Source organism: Cygnus atratus, chromosome 15, assembly GCF_013377495.2.
Source record: "Cygnus atratus isolate AKBS03 ecotype Queensland, Australia chromosome 15, CAtr_DNAZoo_HiC_assembly, whole genome shotgun sequence".
NCBI lineage: Eukaryota > Metazoa > Chordata > Aves > Anseriformes > Anatidae > Cygnus > Cygnus atratus.
In genome coordinates this window covers 2,916,687-2,933,846 of record NC_066376.1, presented here as the reverse complement: position 1 = coordinate 2,933,846, position 17,160 = coordinate 2,916,687, and the positions used below count along the sequence as shown (strand labels likewise).

The following is a 17,160-nucleotide window of genomic DNA, read 5'->3' as shown; positions in this document are numbered from 1 at the left end:
GTGACGCACTTAAAGGGGCGGGGTCGCGGCGGAGCCTCGCTGCTATTGGCTGCGCCGAGGCGCGCCGGGTACTGCGGGCGCGCCGGCGCGCCGTCCCGCGCCGCTCTGCGGGGCTACGGGGGGCTACCGGGGGCTGCGCGGTGAGTGTGGGGCGAGGGGGGGGACAGGGCACCGGCTCGGCTCGGCTCGGCTCGGGTGAGGTGCCCCCCGCGCAGCCGCCCTCCCCCCTTTGGCAACCCTAGGAGCGGGGGTCTACCCGGCCCAGCCCTTCCCGGGGGTCCCGGTGCAGGCCCCCCCCCCCACCTCCAACGTCCCCGTCCCGTTCCCAACCCCCCCCCCCCCACGGTTGTGCAACGGCCGGGCGAGGACGCGGGAGCCGCACCCGGGGTGACCCTTGGTCGGGCCCAGCGCCTCGGTGGCCCGGTCGGCCTCCCTTGAGGCTCAGCTGGTGGCCTTCCCCCCCCCCCCCCCCGCCTCCCCCGCCGGAGGCTGCCCCCCGGGGCCGGCTGACGGCGCTCCGTTGTCCTTCTTCCCCTCCTCAGGGCGACCATGGAGTTCACGCACAAGCGGGGCAAGCGGCAGGACGACAGCGGGCTGGGCGGCCTCCTCGACGTGCTGCTGGCCAACGCCAGGCTGGTGCTGGGCGTCAGCGGGGCGGCCGTGCTCGCCATCGCCACGCTGGCCGTCAAACGGGTGAGGCTGGCGGCGGCCTTGGGGTTGGGGCTGCCGGGGCTGCCCGGCTCCCTGGCCGCAGCACGCGGAGACGGGCTGCGGGGCTGCTCCCTCAAACGGTTTGCCCTCTTTGCAACCTCGTGTGGGGGGTTCGGGGTGCTGTGTCCCTTCCAGAAAGGTGGCTGAGGCCTGGTTCCCGTTCGGATACCTGAATGTTTTCCCTTTAAAAATCGGTAGGTAGCTAATGTGCGTCTTTCTGGCTTCGTAAACTTAATTGTTTGGGCAAGCAGAAGCCCTGCACGCAGCTGTGCTTACCCACACGTGTATTAGAGGGGCAGTTGTCCTCTAGTTTGGGATGTAACTGTTAAGAAATGGTGCTGAGAGGACAGCTTGCCGTGCTGGTTTTCCTTGTGGAACATCTGGTGGTGGCAGCTTTCTGCAGAGGGGGCTGGTGGTCTTGGGGCTTTCCCTCCCTGAGTCTGTGTGAGCAGCCCCAGCTCATGTGGGTGCCACGGCCAGAACAACAAGCCTTTGGGGGACTGCAGCTCCTCGCCTGCAGCAGGGACGGGAGAGCCCCCGCTGCGTTCCCTCTGGGTGAGGTGTGGGATTTTTTGGACCTCGCACGCATCCCCTCCTTTTGTCTCTCCCTCCAGCTGATAGACCGAGCCACGAGCCCTCGCGATGAAGGCGATCCCAAAGCCGAGCAGAAGACCCTGGAGGAGAGCTGGCAGGACTTGGCCTTGATCAAAGCGGCGCAAAAACCTCCCAAGAGGCAGAGGAGGGAGGACCTCAGCGAGCCCCTGCTCTCTCCGGCTCCACCACCAGCACCAGGTGATGCTCGCGGCGAGCGCGCGGTCAGGGCGCCGGGCTCCGCGGGTGAAGATCACCTTGATGTGCTGGGGCAGGCTGCGCCTGTGCTCCCGGCTGCCTGGGAGCACCGCGTTATTTTTAGCTCTGTGGTCGGAAAGCTGACCCGATTGTGCCTTCCTCCGTGGGAGGCTCCCGAGCCGCGGCCCCTTTTTTGGCAGTGCCTGCGCTGTTCGCAGCCCGGGCGGCTCAGCCAGCCCGTCGCGGAGGAGGCCGCCTGGGCTTTGTTTCCCGTCGGAACAATGCTTGGTTTTTGGGTCAGCTCTGTCCAGGGAGGAAGGTGTGCTCGTGAATTGTTGTGGACAAAGGCTGACTTAGCCGGCTGGCTCCGAAGGCAGTGTTTTTCGGAGCGGGAAGGCAGCCCGGCTTGGTGCGGGGCAGGTCCTGAGGCACCGCGCCCCGAGCAGGATCGGCAGCACCGAAGCGATCCGGCAGGCACCGGGGCAGGGCTGGGTCTGCCCGAGCGTGGCAGGGGCAAGCGGTGGGGCTGAGACTCGCGGGGGGCCCTGGCACTTCGTCCCTGGCCTGGCTGCTGCTGCTGCTGCTTAGCCTGGGTTGCCCACCTCTAGCACCTCTGGGTGCTGCTGGGTTTTGGGGTTAGTGTGAGCCCTGCGGTGGCTGAAAGGCGCTGTTAATGTCAGAGCACTGCGTGGTGCCCCTCTCGGCAAGGTCAGCCTCACCTCTGAAGGTCGAGGGCTGAACTTTGAGCTCGTGCCTTCACCATGCCTGCGGCAGGAGACGCTGGTGCAGCTGATCCGCCCAGAGCCATGACTTCTTCCTTGGTCCCATCCCCTTTTTGCAGAGCCCAGGGTCTGCCCAGCACCTCCGGAGCCTCCTCAGGTCGAATCCAGCCCCCCGCGCTGCCTCACGCTGCAGGAGAAGCTCCTCTTGCACTCCAGCAGCCACCCGGCCGTGCACGAGGCGCAAGCGGCGTTCGGCCGGCAGCTGGCCCGCCGCATCTGCGCCGAGCTGCAGAACTTCCTGAGGAACAAGTGCCCGGAGCTGCCCTTCGGCAGCCTCTTCCTCAGCGGTCCCCTGCTCGACGGCCTCGGGGCTCTCGCTGCTGACCACGTCCACTTCATGCTGCCCGTGGTCCTCGACGCCACGCACTGGAGCCTCATCCCAGGGGAGGACACCGTGGTGAGAAACCCCCGGTACTGGATGATCAAGAGGAGGGATCTGGAGTATTTCCCTCGCGGGTGCAGCCCCTGGGACAAGTTCCTCGTGGGTCAGTACCTCTCCTCCAACGCGCTCAACGAGACCCTGCACAAGATGCTGGTGGCCTCCATCAACTGGCCTGCCATCGGCGGTCTCCTGGGGAGCCTCATCCGCCCGGTCGTGGCCTCGCGGGAGCTGAGGCTGGAGGTGAAACACGAGCAGGTGGAGCTGAGCGTCGCCCTCTTCCCGGTGGTGGAGATGGACGGCAAGGTTCTGCTGGCCGCTCCTCCCGAGGGACTGGTGGAAAACCTCTGGCTGGAGAGCTTCGGCAGGGCGGAGGCCTCGAAGGTGAGGGAGCTGGATGCTGGCGACGCCGGGGCCAGGCAGCGCTGCCTCCGCGTCCTGAACGGCGTCTGCAGGAGCCACCCTGCCCTGCGCAAACTGAGCGGCAGCCCCTTGGCGCACGTCGTCCTGCACCTCAGCGCCGCCGGTTCGGACTGGGCAGAGGGCAGCCTCGCTGCCCGGTTCCAGCAGGTGCTGGAGGAGCTGGTCGGCTACCTGGAGCAAGGCGTCCTGCCTTCCTATTTCAACCACAAAGTCAACCTCTTCGGTGAGCTGCTGGAGGAGGAGATCGAAGAGATGGGCTTCCTGCTCTACAGGGCTGTAGCCGAGCCAGAGCTCCTGCTGGTGGAGGAATGAGCGGCGCGTGGGGAGCCCCCCGACGTCGGGCGTGCCCCGTCTGCCTGCTGCTCCCTGCCGTGGGTTGTGATGCTTCTAGTTGACTAGTCGGTAAGAGGCCAAGTTCTTGCACTTTATGAACAAAACTATTTCTTCTTCGGAATAAAATGTGCCTGAGAAGAGGTGGGCGGCGGTGTAAGGAGCCTCGTGCTGAGAGGCTCTGCCCTACCCAGGTCAAACCCGGCCCGTGCCTGGAGTACCTAAAGGCGAGTCCCCTCTGCCGGGAGCCAACACGGAGCAAGTTTGGCCCCTGGTTCCCAGCGAACTGCTGTCTGTCCCAGCCTGCCAGGCTCCCCTCGTGCTCTGAAACTGAGACCTGAGCGGGGCCGAGCTTCCCCTGCCTCCTGGGGCAGCCCCTTCCCTCGCGAGGGAGCTGGAGAGGCACGGTCCTGTGCTGCTGCTGCAAACCTCACGGTTTGGGGTGTCCCGGGTGCTGTGTGGGTCCTTCTGCCAGCACCCAACTTGTTCTTACAGTGCCATGCTGCTGGGCTGGGGTGGGAGCCTCATCCCTCGCCAGCTCTGCAGGCCGGGATGTTGCCAACCCAAAATAAAGCCCAGGCGATGCCCGTGCAGCTCTCCGGGCGCTGCGAGGCGTTGCTGTAGCGAACGTGACCGCAGGGTTAGTCTTTGGAAACCCTTTCGGCTGCCAAATGGGCAAGCTCAGCCCTACCTGGCCGTTCTGCCCGAAGGAGGGGCTCTGGGCCCCTTTCCTGGAGCCGTTGTGGGGTTGGAAGGGTGGCGGCGGAGGAGCTGCGGCCTCCTGGGGGCACAGGCTCCTGGGTGGGGGCTGCAGCGTGGCACTGCCAGCGTCTGTGCGGGTACTGGCTGCTCTAACAAGCCTCGGCGTCCCCTCCAGCCTGTCAAGTGACCTTTCCGTGCATGTATTGCTGCTGTCTTGAGGTCCTGTTCTCCTGAAGCCTGGTGGGGGGGGGCAGGAAGGGACGGGAACGATGCTTGGAGCAGAGTGCTTGCAAGAACCGCAGTGGTTCGTGCTGCTTTTTATTATGATCTGTTCTGTTTGAGTGTTTTGTTCTTTTTTTTTCCCCTTGGAGGGGCTGCTAGTGGGCTTTGGCTCCGGCTGCAGTCCAGGTGTGAAGGAATGCACTCTTGTATTTAACGGGAAGCGCTATGCTGGTTTTGCACACTGGTGGAGATGGAAAAATCCTATGGACTTCAACGTGAGCACCTGTTGTGGTTTAGTTTTCTTTAGTTATCTTGTTTATGGAAGGGGAAAAAATGACAATCTGCCTTTCCTCTCGGTCTGAAGATTAATCTGTTCCTCCAAACCACTTCCCGAGTGTTAGCGATGAGAATAAACCTGCACTGCGTACACCGGTCCTCGTCTCAGCTCTGTTTTGTCTCCCCTCCCGTGATAAGGGCTGCAGCTGTCCTGGAGCAGCCGGTGCTCCCGCGGGGTGCTGGGCTGCGGTGTGAGCTGGCTGGTGCTGAGCTCGTGCCGTCCACCCAGCGGCTCTCACAGCTCCGCTGCCTGAGCACCAACTGGGGCTAAACCAGTAAGGCTGGTAACAGCCAGTGCCATCAGCAACGCGGAACCTGCTGCCTGCCTGCTCTGCAGACGCTTCCTGCTCTGCTGCCCTTTGGAGGCTGCTGCCAGCTCAGTGACCGCATCACAAAGCCTCGCAATCCTGTTATTTTCGCCACTGGGTCTGTATTTTTAGGCTACAGCTGCTAAGAGGGGGAGCGAGGGGTACGGGAAAAGGCAACGTGAATTCTCCTGACCTTCCTCCGTAGCTGTAGGCCGACAGCAATGGGCTGGGGCAGGGTTAGAAGCTCTTTTTTTTTTTTTTCTTGTGCAGACTTGAAGGCGAACCTGTGCTGCTGTGACCACCCCTGCTTCGAGCGACCCTCTAGAAGTGCGCTGTGTCCCCTTAGTACTGACCCAGGGGAACTGCCCTGTGCTCAGGAGCAGCCCCAGAGGCCCTGGGGGAACAGCCGAGCGCTGCCCTCTGGCAGAAGAGAGCAAGGGAGGTGCGAGGAACTACTCGCTTTGAAGTAAAGAGAGCCCAAACAGAGGGAGGAGGCAGGTTGGCGTTCTCAGGGAGCTCAGACTAAACTAAGTGCAGGAAAAAAGGAGCTCCCTCCAGGTTCAGCCCGTTGTCTCTCTCTCCCTGGACAGCAGCGCTACAGCAGATGCAGCTAGGGAGATAAAACTGCTTTCCCTACCCCGCTGCAGCTCCCTGCTTAAAAAAAAAAAAGCTGCAGGGAGTTTCTGCCAAGAAAGCTGCTGTATTGTTCCGCTGAGCGAATGGAAAGAACAAGACTTGGGTGGATGCTTTTACAGGAACAGCGTAAGTAGCGTAAGCTGGAAGAAACAGTAAGTTGCCACCGTTATCGAACTTAAAAATTAAATAATCTTTTAATACAAAGTTATGACTGTAACAAAAATAACCTCCATTAGCTAGCAGCATCACACTGGCACGCCTCGCGGTTTGAGGAAGAATGCAGCGTCAAATTCAGGAGCAGTCTCAAACAAAGGCTCTCCCTGAGCACTGCAGCTGAGCTTCCCCTTCAGGGCGGGCACCAGCTCCATCATCTCTGCCCCTGGCTCTCCTTCACAGACGGACAACCACGGTAAGAGGTGTACGGGGCTGTGACAAAACGAGGGGAAGGGTGCTCAGGTAGCTTCCACCCTGAAGGGCAACTTTAAAATAAAATTCCACACTGTGGAAAGCCGGGAACTGAGGAGAGTTAAGCAGCCCTGGGGCTTGTCCCAGCGGCTACGACCCAGCTCCTCATGCAGAAATGCCGTGTGGATGTGACCACTGCCACAGGGGGAGCTGCCGGTGGACGAGACCCACTGCGGTTTTCTCTGCAGGCTCACAGTTTCCAAATGCTTTTGTGTGTTCCAGTCAGCTCAGCAGAAGAGCAGCTGAAAACCAAAGGATAACGCAAGCAGTGGAGCCGCTTCTCAGAGCTGGTTGAACCCTTGCTGCCCAGGCCCACTGAGCGATGAAGGTATCCCCGGCAGGAGCAGGCTGCCACCAGCCCCTCCAGAAAGCACTCACAGGCTCCTTCCCGTAGCAGCTCCCAGCCTCTCGGGAGATGCCACCCAGGCTCAGGGGTTGTGTGGACAAGTTTTCTTCGTGTGGCCAGGCTGGTGGCAAACGCTACAGGTCCGTGGTTTCTTGGCCGTGCCTCCTGAGGAGAGGTTGCTTGGTCTCTTCGTTTTACTTCCCAGCTCCCTTGAGTACCCGCTGCTCCCAAAGTGGTTCCACGAAGCATCTCCAGAAGCCCCTACAAAGGAACGACTTGGATTTATGCACCTCTGAAAATATACAGAGGTGAAAAAGAGGCGATAGGTTCAAAATGGCAGGAGATCAAGGCTTTTACTAGCCCAGCCACTCAAATTAGTCCTGAAACTGCGCTTGCTTCAGGTTTGTCTGAGCATTTGCATGTTATCCGTTTGTCCTGCAGCATTAGAGAAATGTGTGAACAGAACAGGGGAAACCGATCTTTCTGGTTGCGTGCTCTGGGCTACAGCCAAAGCAGAAACAACAAAACACGCCAGAATAAGACTTGGGTTTAAAGTAGCTCTGAAAATTTGGTTCTGCCCCTCCAGGGCCAAATGTCTAAGGAGGAGGCCAGCGTTGAGGAGCTCTCTCACACCACGTCTCCACCTCTGTACTTCGCTTACAGTCCCTTTGTGTCAATGCTTTTTCTGTCTTTCACATCCTTTTTTTCCTTTGTGATTTTTTTTTTTTTTTTTAGTGGGTATTTGCTTTCAGCACCTTTCCACTGCAGCCACGCTCGGTGTCAAAGCTTCGGACAGGCTTGGCCTTTCACTGCGTCCCTAAACTAGGGCAGAGGGAGCCACCGCAGCTTCCCTGACGTGACAGAATGGGGCTTAAGATCGCCAAACGTGGTGCCACTGCTTCAGCTCTGTATCAAGTCAGGAACAGCTCTCCCAAAACCAAACGCTAAGCTCTGGGACAGACAAATTCTGTCCCAGACAGACTGCTGGGAAGCCTGCTGGGCTTCATCCAGGGACACATGGACAGGCAGACGCGCAAGCTTACTGCGTGTAGAAGCAAAGCATCCTGTTGCTGCTTAGAGCTCTGGATCTGTGTTACGAGGACGTATCCTGCTGGCATTCACAGAAAGGTAAGCCTGACTCGGTTGTTACAAGCAACAATTAAAGCGCTGTAACGCTGCTGACAGACATCCTAAGACAAACCTGAAGTCTGCCAAATGTAAGAGTTCCTACAAAAGCTGTGCAGTGACAGCGTTATGGACGTACGGGCAACGTCTGCTCGGTTTAGCTTTAAGACCAGCCTCCAAGCCTTGTCTCTCACCCCAGGCCCAGCCTTACCTGGTGCCGTGTTTTCGTCAGCCCACTGGAAGAAGCCGCACTGCTGCTCTCTGGGTTTTGAGCATGTGTGGAACTGCCGCCCCTTGTTAGGGCCGTCCTTTTGGACAGTGCGCGTGACAGCTGGCTGCTCGCAATTGCAGACTGTGCCACCTCCTGAGCCGGAGTTGTTGCTTCCAAAGAGCTCTGGGCCTCTCCCTCCTCCTCCTGGTCTCTGAAAGCCTGCTTGGCCCCTTCCCCCAAAGGGCTGGGGCGGTGCAGAGCCCCACGGCGCTGCGTTGTTCCTGTCCTCTGACTGCTCGTTAGCCCAGAGGAAAAAATTGCAGGTATTGGCGTTGCATTTGTAAAACTGCCTGCCTCGATTGGGTCCCTCTTTGCGCACAGTTAACAGCGTGGCTTCGTTCCCGCAGTTGCACACCACTGCGTTGTTCCCGTTGTCTGGAGCAGCCGCAGGAGCAGGCCTGTGTGCTCTCGGTGTACTCAAGGAGAGGAGATGTCCCGCTGCCGGGTTCGTGGTCCCCCTCGCCTGCCTGCTGTCGCTGCTTGCTCTGCTGAAGGAGTTGCTGGCCTGCAAGTGGTTAGCTTGCTGGCTGGCTGACCGCGCGGGCTGCGCCGACCTGTGTAAGTACTTCAGGTCCAAGAGCTCTCTCAGCATCTCATCGCAGCCGCCGATGCAGCCAACAAACTCCAGGGGCATCATGGGTGGAACGCTGCCTCTCTTGAATTTAAACTTCAGTCTGAAAGGAAAGGAAGAACGCAAACCTATCAGTTCATACAGCTTCTCATCAACAGACCTCGATTTGGACTTGCGTTTTTTTTCTTTTAGTTCTGCTGTACTGACGCTGTTTACCTCTTTCCTCCCACCTTCTTTCCATCCCCAACCCACAGGAGTGCTGCTCCAGCTTTCCAAGACTGGAACAGAAAATGGTTGCCCAGCCTAGCCCACGGAAATCTCTGGCCCTGGTGACAAACCCGTAACGTCTGCGGGGTTACATCTCATGAAGGGATACCTGGTATGACCTACCTGTGAACAGGATGGGGTCTACACTCAGCACAGATGCTCTCGTCCTTGGCCACGTCCAGCACAAAATCGGGAAACCAGACTGCAGTTTTACAAGCTGGATAGCCCGTGCAGCTGAGGTAGAACCTGCCGTGGGACAAAGGCAGCAAATGAAGAAGAGGTAATGTCAAGACAGGCAGTGATATGTTCTTCTCTCTTCTCAGCTGTCAGAAGCTGTCCAAACGTTTGGTTTTAACTTGAGAAAGAGGTTCAGCTGAGTCCACACGGCTTACATAGCTGGTGGAGTTCACGCATGCTGCAGAGGGAAGGTAAATGAACACTTAGAAAGCAGCCTTCTGTGTCTGAAATGATAGAGAAGGTCACCAACCCGCCGTTCCTCTTGGTCTTCAGGACCATGTCGTTGTTGCACTGTGGGCATTTCCGAATGGGAACCGGCATTGCTGGGTAGACTTCCTCTTGCTCAGCAATTTCTGTGGCTTCTCCAAAATACTGAGCCAGGGCCTGGTCCAGCCTGTAAGGAAACAAGCAGAGCATCCTGTCTCCTCTGCAAAAAGCAATCAGGCAGGGAATTACAGCCCCTCTGAGCTTCTCCATGAGCATGACGATTCAGCACTGTGCCTCTAGATGTGGGTGTGCCATGGAAGAAAGAGGTCAGTGCACTCTGACATCTCCTCCAGCCAGCTCTGCATTTAATGTGAAGAGTTTAAACCACGGTGAGCAGCTGGCAGCAGCCCGTGACAGCGTGCCACGCTGAGTTGCCCCATCCCACGCAGATGCCTGCATGCACTGGGCAGAGCTCCAAGAAGACAGTGTGACAGGATCCCACTCCAGGCTGAGCCGCAGATGACAAGCCAGCACCTCTCAGAACGGCAAAGCAAGCGGAAGAGGGTAAAGATAAAACTCACTTGTTGGCTCTGGCCACGGCCTCAATGAAGACTTGTTTGTACTTTTGGACCTGCTGCTGCAGCACTACAGATTTGTCTTTCTTCCCCTCACAGATCAGTTTCAGATCAGCCTCCAGCTCAGCTCGAAGGTCGGGCTTGGACATCTCGTAGCCCATGGAATCATAGCCTGAGGAGCATATTGCAGGGTAAGTGAAAGAAACGAATAAATAAGGAACCTGCCCTCCTCCTAACAAGTGCTGCCCGTACCTTCAACCAGCCCCATGCCCAGGTGGCCCGGGAGGAATCTCTGATCTGCTGTAAGGCCCACGTACATCCGTGTCTTGATTGTCTCAATGTGCTCTGCGTGAGTGGCATCAGTCCCTGAAAGCAGACAGGTTGTTAGTCAAATCAGGTGCCGAGAGGAGACTTCCCCTGTGCCTACTGCAGAGCGCAAGATGCTGAAGGGAGAGGGGGACAGAACGTATAGCCAGAAGCAGCACTGGCCTCGCATTCTGTTGGCACTGAGGCCACCAAGGTGCAAACATGCCCTTGACCCTAACCTGCACATCCCCCTCGGTATTGGAGACACTCTGCAGACTCCTTAGGATCCCTGGAATTTGCCCATAGGTCTCTACTACCCCTGTGTTCTATATATATTTAAGTAACTTCTTATCTGAAGTGACACGTAGAGAATTCCCTGCTCTGAGGGTGGGACAGAACTGGTACCAGGTAAGCTGAGAAGCTTATGAACAAAGCTCTGCCACGAGCGAAAGGCCACGCTGCCGATACTGACCAATGCCATGTTTCTCCATGAGCGCAATGAGATCCGCTTCTGAGAGGAGCAATGGAGGGCTGGTTTCCCCATCCACCATCTCCACTGTAGTGGGCTGAAAGCGAGACCCTTTCTGATACAGTGGGATAACCTGAAGGGAAGGAGAATCTCTTTGAAACTGCCTTGCTGGACCATTCACTGAAGAGACAAAATGTCGTGCTAACTGCAGGCCAGTGCAGTAACACAACAGCACCCTGTTCTGGAGGAGATCAAGGCTCGGGGTGCTCAGGATTTGCCAGTAACGAGCTGCCAGAGAGACCACGGAATGGCAATTGCAGCTCCTCTGGGTGAGTAATCTTCCCAACGTGGAAGCAGCCCTGTACGGTCCCTGCGGTGTCAGAAGGGGGAGAATCTAGCCGAAGCTGGCACAGTAACGTGGCACAGGTCTTCAGCAGAGATGGCTCTAAGTGAAACAGCCACTGGGGCAGGAATTGTCCCAGGATGTTCTCTACAGGGGCCTGAAGCTGGCTGGGAAGTTCTCACATCAGTACAACCCACGTCCAGTTTCAAACTGCAGGTACTCTAGCCTCTCCCATCTATGATTTTCAAGGGTGTTACCTTGTCACTCCACTTCTCATAAGGATAGACTTCCAGATAATTTCGGGCCAGGATCATTAGTCCTTGAGCAACGAATCGCTCATTAGCAATGTCAATCTCCACAGTTGTTTCCTGTCCCTTGGCGTCTTGAGAGCAGCAAGCCAAAAAGTGGCGCACGATGAATTCATACAGCCTCTGCTCGTTGCCCTAATATCAAAGAGAAAATGAGGGTCAGGCTCTCCTCCAGTGTTAGCAAGGTGTCAAGAAATATTAATGAGATCTCAGGTGAGCATACTGCACTAACGACCGTACTATTAAGAGCTCTATCTTTATTCTCCAAGCAGTACCAACCAGCCAGTTCTATCTTTATTAAACTCACCTGCAGGTTAGCAGTGTATTTGGTGGGGTGAATGGGCGGGTGAGCCTGATCTGTTTTGGTTCCGCTCCGAGGGGTTGGCCCACCCTGATCCAAAATCCTCTGCGCAAACGCCCCCCAGTTTGGGTCCTGTGTTTGCTGTTGCACTAAGGCGGAGAGGTTCAGCTCCTTGGGGAAAATGTTGGTCTCTGTTCGGGGATAGCTGATAAACCTTAAGAAAGACAGAAGAACGCTTTAAGAGGTGCTCCAGGATGCTTCCCATTTTGGTCTAAAGGTCCTTTATTTTTAAAATAATTAAGTTCACCAAGACAAATCTTGCTTTCTTACCCTTGAGTATAGAGTTTTTCTGCTATTCTCATGGTTTCCTTCGCATTTATTTTCAGTTTGCGGGAAGCCAATTTCTCAAGTTCCTGTGTTGGGAGGAGCCAGGAAAAAAAAAAATGTATTTGTGCATAATTCTGAGTGGTGAGTAAAACATCTGCTCAAAGCTTCTTTCACATCAGCCTTTTCAGCACAGTTCAAACATACCACGGTGTCCAGGGGCAGGGGCCTCCATTTGCTCTTTGGCTTGCTCCCAACTTCAACAACAGTTGCTACAGGATCCTAAATGCAGAATAAGCAAAATCTCCTTGAAGAGTTCACACAGGCTGTTCTTTAAACATCTTGAGCAAGAAGGATGTGGGAAACGTTTAGCTGGTGCTAGATCACACGACTGTTTACGAGCTTTCCTACCTCCATACACATGTGGTAAAGGACCAGGCACGCTGTGTGATTAAAGAGCCGGTTCCTCTTCCAGTTGAAGACCACATTGCCATCTTCATGTTCATGTGTCACTGTTTTGAAAACCAGATCAGAGTGACAGAGTAGTAATGTAGCTAAAAGACAGGGGCAATAGGGCAACACTACTGGTAAACCTTTATAGTTCTGCGTAATGATCATGGCCAAGGAAGAGAAATCACCTCTGCAGCAATCGTTTGTTGGTTGCCTGACACTTTTCCTTCTCAAAGACATTAAACCCTTTAAGACAGGGTTCAGTTCTCATTTTCCTCCAGCATACCTTTGATTTTATAGAAGGCTTCAGGAACAAAGGCCTGGATGGCTTTAAAGCGTTCCACTACAAACCCCAGGGTTGGGAACTGGCAACTACCATAGCTGATCAGCTGATCTGCTAAAATATCAGGGAAGATCTTCCGGAGCCTCAGCGTCTGGAATCTGGTGAAAGCAGCACCTGAGAGAACAAAACGGACACTAGAACTGAATATAACATTGGAGGATAATTGCAATGCTACAGGGGGCTCTTTTAATAGTCTGAGTATTAATTTTACCCCAATTTTAATACTAAAAGTTGCAGAAGCCTTTCAGTGCTGCATGAGCTATTAACATAGCGTTTGCTTCAAATAGTTTGTTGTTTACAGTGAAACAGGAGATGTTTTTTAGTTGGTTCTGATCTAACGATCGGAACTACAGAGGGCATTTCTGTCTTGTGTCGGAGATACAGTAACAGATGATTTTTAAGTACCCCTTGCCGAGTTTTAACATTGTGAATTCCATGTGGCTCAATGAGAAGCGAGGAAGAGTCTGATAGCCAGCTATCTAATTTTTACAGCAATCTAAGAGTTCAAGAGTTCAGAGAAAATAAACTTCACATTGATGACAGAGCCAGAGCTGACCGTCCCCTGCCTACCTACCCTGCCCTTGCTCATGTGCTTTTAAAGAGGTGTAAGCAGCAGCTCAGGCCTAGCAGTCAGCTCTCATCCCCAAAGCACGTTTACGTACCTATCCTGAGGTCCAGCTCCTGCCTGACATCAACAGCATCACTAGTTTTCTGATCCGGTTGGGTGAGATTCTCACAGGCTGTTCTGACAGCATGAAGCGTAATCTCCGAAAAGCGGGCTCGGAAAACCTGGAGGTTTGGCTTTACTATAAGACAAAAAAAAATAAATCAAAGTGACACACACGCCAATGGAAAGGATAAACTAATAAACGGGTGTCTTAAAAAGAGTGTGCTGTCAACCTATTCTATGTCTTTCCAAGGGAGGAACGTATTTCTCGTGTAGCAAAGCCAGATATCTATCAGGATTACAGCCAGTGGATTTGACCTGCACACAGCAAGACTGATAATTGAGTAAGAATGACATCTCTGGTACTAGATCTGAGCAGTGATACCTGTTAAATCAGCATTTTAATGGAAAGCAGATTGGTGCAACAGATGCTCTACACACCAGCTTTGCAAACATGAATGATCTCAAAGCCGATGTTCTCTCCTTCTCGGTCACAGTCAGTCCAGATCACCAGAGCTTGGCACTGCTGGACTTCTCGCTCAAGGGTTCTCTGAGACCAGAAAACAACACAGGATGAGACGCGCCAGGCCACTGGCTTTGTCATTTCATTTCAGAATGACTCACTAAGTGAACACGAAGTGCAACATGTATCCACAGAGATGGATTGTTGCAATAACATTTTGTAATTGTCTCTCTCATGAGATTAGGCAGCTTTCAAAAGAAACGAATCATTTATTTATATCTAATTCTTTGTTAAAAAAAAAACCACAGCTTGGATTGGATTGTACCACGGTCTGTTTTCTGAAAACGACATTTTTTGTAAAATTGAGTAGCAATTACCAATTCCACCTTGCTGGAAACAGCATTTCTACTCTTAACAAAGCAGCTGTTCGTTTTCTGCTCTGATTTTACACTAGCAGGAGACTTCCATGGTACAGAAGAACAACACAGTAGTCCTAGAAAATCCAGGAGGAATTTGCCAAACTGCAGGAACTTTTCAGTTAAGGACAAAGGTACAATCCTCCCTCTGTCTGAGACGATATTTGCAGAGGCAACCTCTGAACTTTGAGTTTCAAGGAAACTGTTAACAAGAACATACCTTAATATCCACGTAATTTTCGGGACAATATTTCTCTATTTCAGCATCAAAAAGAGCTAGAGGGTTGCAGCTATGCCTGGCAAACAGATAAACAGCGCGTAAGAAACTAAAACATATTGTGAGACGTTAACTGGTGCTCTCACATGAGGAAATGCTGTTCAGGTACTGGAATTAATGTATTATACTGTGGGCCTTAACTTAGGAATCTGTGTGAAATGCCAAGTTTACTCAGAAGCAGCAGAACCAAAATGCAATCAGAGAAGAGAGGAAATCTGGAAGGCAGCCCTAAACGTGCAGCTTCTCTTATTTCACGCACAGAGAACAAAAGGGAGGGAAGTTGGATAAAACACCTCACTTCCCTGGATAAGTTAAGTACAAACCATTTGCGAAAGGGCAGCTTGAAATCATGAGCCAGCAAGTGTCCCGAGACGGATGTCATCACCATGGTGACGGTCTGCAAGAGACGGGGCAAGGTAATTAGTGCCCATCGTTTGCTGTAAGCTCCCCAGAGCCCTACGATCTGACACGGTTCTCACAACCCGATACCTCCCTCCTGCTTCTTCTAAAAGGCTCCTTTCCCTTCCCAAAGCTCCCTCCTTGGCTTCTTTTTTTTGTAGGAAGCTCCCAATTCTAAATCACGCTTTTGACAGGTGGGAAAACAGAAGGATGGAAAGTTGAAAGAAAGCCAAGAAAAGAAAATCTGACTTCTTGTTTTTGCCAAAACTGGATGAGCGTTTCGTAACTTCAGACTTTTTTTTTTTTTCTATAATTAGCATTTTGCACTTCTCTAATCCAGCAGCGGAATGAAAGAGAGCTCTACCTGGCCAAACATCTGGTAGTCGTATTCGTAGATCTTGTTGAACTTGGAAAGCCCCTCTCTCTGGAAGGAAAAAGAAAGTCGCTAAGTTTCTGGCTCCTAACAGAAGCCAAACAATCCCGTTCCATCTCGCTTTATCTTCTCTTTTATGGCAGGGCACAGAAATACGGGGCAGGGGAAAATTAGGTACTGCAGCTAAAACACCAAGGCAAGGGAGGTTGGATGGAAGTTGCCCCTATCATTTACTGAGCCGTGGGAATGGCGTTCCCAGCGTACCAGTATTTTAAAACACACCCGGAGGCGGTGCCGGGGTTATCACTGGTACGGAGCAGACTTGGGTTGACCAGTTATCGTCCCCGCTCCCGACAAACAACCGTCCTGCTCCAAAAGATTATCAGGGCCAGCTCTGGGTCCCTTCCACCTAACCGACATTTATAGGAGTTTCTAGATCAGGTATTTTAATCTTTTCCTACAGAAGCATGGCAACGTCTTCCTTGACTGAGACTGCCAGGGCTCTGGTTCTCAAGAACATCTTGCAATCAGACATCAGTTCGGTCTAGAAGCAGCTTCTAGTTCCTTGGCTTGGAAATTCCAAGTAATTATGCAAACTGTTAAAGGTCACAAAACAAAGCAGCAGCTGACAGAAGGGATCTTTGAACTCCCCTTCTCCAAACCACAGACCATCTTTGCTTCATTATGTGAACTTCAGTACGCCCCTGATACTTGCTGACGCTGCAGAAGCGGTGCTTTCTGACTGGGAACAGATGGTTTCAGCTCCCGAAGGCTTCTACATACACTGCAAAGCTGGGAACAACACAGGGAACCCCCACTGCTGAGTTCAATGGCTGGAGAAAGCTGCCTGGAAGGAGAGCACAGCTGGGGAGCTGAATCCCAGCAGGGCTTCAGGATCTGAAGGAAAATGGGTCCAAGACTCCCAGATCCATTTGGGCAAGTGGTGCTTGTCCACAAAAGAAAGAGTTCTTGTACCCTCACGTAGACAGAAAGGGCCACAGACCCCATGTCGAGCTTTGTATAAGACACAAAAGAGACCAGGAGCTGCACGGCCACTGAGCGGGGGGCTCTGCTGAGCTGACTGCCTGTAGCCAGCTACGCCAGACCCGTGGGCACATGAGGAAGAGGCAAGGAGACGCAGCGCGTTCCTACCCGCCGCATCCTGCTGTTGGAGAGAAGATCTGCAATTCCCCGGGCGGCATCGTTCTTCTCAGCCACGCACAGGACCTTCCGGATCCTCTGCAGTGCCACATCCTCCGCCGCCCGCGAGAAGAAGCGCCAGGGCTGGGGCAGCATCCTGACCCCTCGGCTAGCAAAGAGCCGCGCGTGGAGGCTCATCGCGGGCAACGGCGACGGGTCCCATGGCACCGCGGCACGCGTCCTCGCTGGGGGGCCAGTCCCTGGTGGGGAGACGGCCTGCGTTAGGAACACGAGCAACGCCCGGGTATCACAGAACGGCTCGGGTTGGAAGGGACCTCACAGATCACCCGGTCCCAAGCCCCTGCCGTGGGCAGGGCCCCCTCCCGCAGCCCAGGCTGCCCCCAGCCCCATCCGGCCTGGCCTCGGGCACTTCTAGGGACGGGAAACCCACGGCCCAGTGCCCCGCCGCCCTCAGAGCGCAGGATTTCTTCCCCGTACCTACCCGAGATCTCCCCTGCTGTGGTTTAAACCCACCACCCCCATCCCATCCCATCCCCCTGCCCCTGCCACGGAGCCCCTGACGCGGAGCCCCTCCCCAGCCCCCCCCCCCCCCCCCCCACCCCCTAGCAGGCCGCTGGGGGCTCCCCCGGCGCCTCCCCGGCCCCAGGCCCAGCAGCCCGGCCCTCAGCCCCCTCACGGCCTCCCCCGGCCCCGCTCCGGCCGCTCCTAGTGCCGGGGAAGGGCCCCGGCCCCCCTCAGGCCTCACCCGCGGCCGGGCCCCCTCAGCCGCAGCCCCCGCGTTCCCGCTCTCCTCCCGTCGCAAAAAGCGGCGCGCTTTGCCGCAGCGTCACGTCCTGCCGGAAAGCGCCGCGGCGGGGGGGGGGGGGTGGGGGGGGGGA

General features: G+C 55.0%; 2 protein-coding genes across 4 annotated transcripts; one reads left to right on the top strand and one right to left on the bottom strand.

Moving 5' to 3' along the window:
- The first annotated feature begins 26 nt into the window (after nt 1-26).
- MIEF2 (mitochondrial elongation factor 2) lies at nt 27-4,772 on the top strand. Its single transcript, XM_035563255.1, has 4 exons — nt 27-140; nt 543-693; nt 1,326-1,503; nt 2,342-4,772. Exons 2-4 carry the CDS (start codon nt 550-552, stop codon nt 3,394-3,396), a joined length of 1,377 nt encoding a protein of 458 aa, XP_035419148.1. The 5' UTR covers nt 27-140; nt 543-549; the 3' UTR covers nt 3,397-4,772.
- Nucleotides 4,773-5,263: 491 nt separating this feature from the next.
- Nucleotides 5,264-17,127, bottom strand: TOP3A (DNA topoisomerase III alpha). 3 transcript variants are annotated; one of them, XR_007708869.1, is made up of 21 exons: nt 17,028-17,102; nt 16,274-16,521; nt 15,113-15,172; nt 14,673-14,746; nt 14,293-14,368; nt 13,635-13,743; nt 13,189-13,332; nt 12,470-12,640; nt 12,145-12,245; nt 11,941-12,015; nt 11,740-11,822; nt 11,416-11,623; nt 11,058-11,243; nt 10,461-10,590; nt 9,935-10,048; nt 9,689-9,854; nt 9,151-9,294; nt 8,787-8,909; nt 7,766-8,499; nt 6,462-6,690; nt 5,264-6,325 (listed from the first exon to the last, which is right to left on the bottom strand). XR_007708869.1 is itself a non-coding variant. In XM_050713807.1 (20 exons), exons 2-20 carry the CDS (start codon nt 16,457-16,459, stop codon nt 6,512-6,514), a joined length of 3,063 nt encoding a protein of 1,020 aa, XP_050569764.1. In that variant the 5' UTR covers nt 16,460-16,521; nt 17,028-17,127; the 3' UTR covers nt 5,264-6,511. The 3 variants fall into 3 exon arrangements, 2 of the variants coding, with proteins under 2 accessions (XP_050569764.1, XP_035419149.1); XM_050713807.1 differs by having other exon boundaries at nt 5,264-6,690; nt 17,028-17,127; XM_035563256.2 differs by having other exon boundaries at nt 5,264-6,690; nt 16,274-16,537; nt 17,028-17,096.
- Between the last annotated feature and the right edge of the window lie 33 nt (nt 17,128-17,160).

Bases quoted from the DNA above. Each gene is read 5' to 3' on its own strand.
- TOP3A (XM_050713807.1), bottom strand. From the start codon at position 16,459: ATGAGCCTCCACGCGCGGCTCTTTGCTAGCCGAGGGGTCAGGATGCTG. The intron at 13,333-13,634 runs GTGTGTAGAGCA...TTTGTCTTATAG, and splicing joins CATTCATGTTTGCAAAGCTG to TAAAGCCAAACCTCCAGGTT. The intron at 10,049-10,460 runs GTCAGTATCGGC...GTCTGCTTTCAG, and splicing joins CATGGAGAAACATGGCATTG to GGACTGATGCCACTCACGCA.
- MIEF2 (XM_035563255.1), top strand. From the start codon at position 550: ATGGAGTTCACGCACAAGCGGGGCAAGCGGCAGGACGACAGCGGGCTG. The intron at 694-1,325 runs GTGAGGCTGGCG...CTCTCCCTCCAG, and splicing joins CCACGCTGGCCGTCAAACGG to CTGATAGACCGAGCCACGAG. The intron at 1,504-2,341 runs GTGATGCTCGCG...CCCTTTTTGCAG, and splicing joins GGCTCCACCACCAGCACCAG to AGCCCAGGGTCTGCCCAGCA.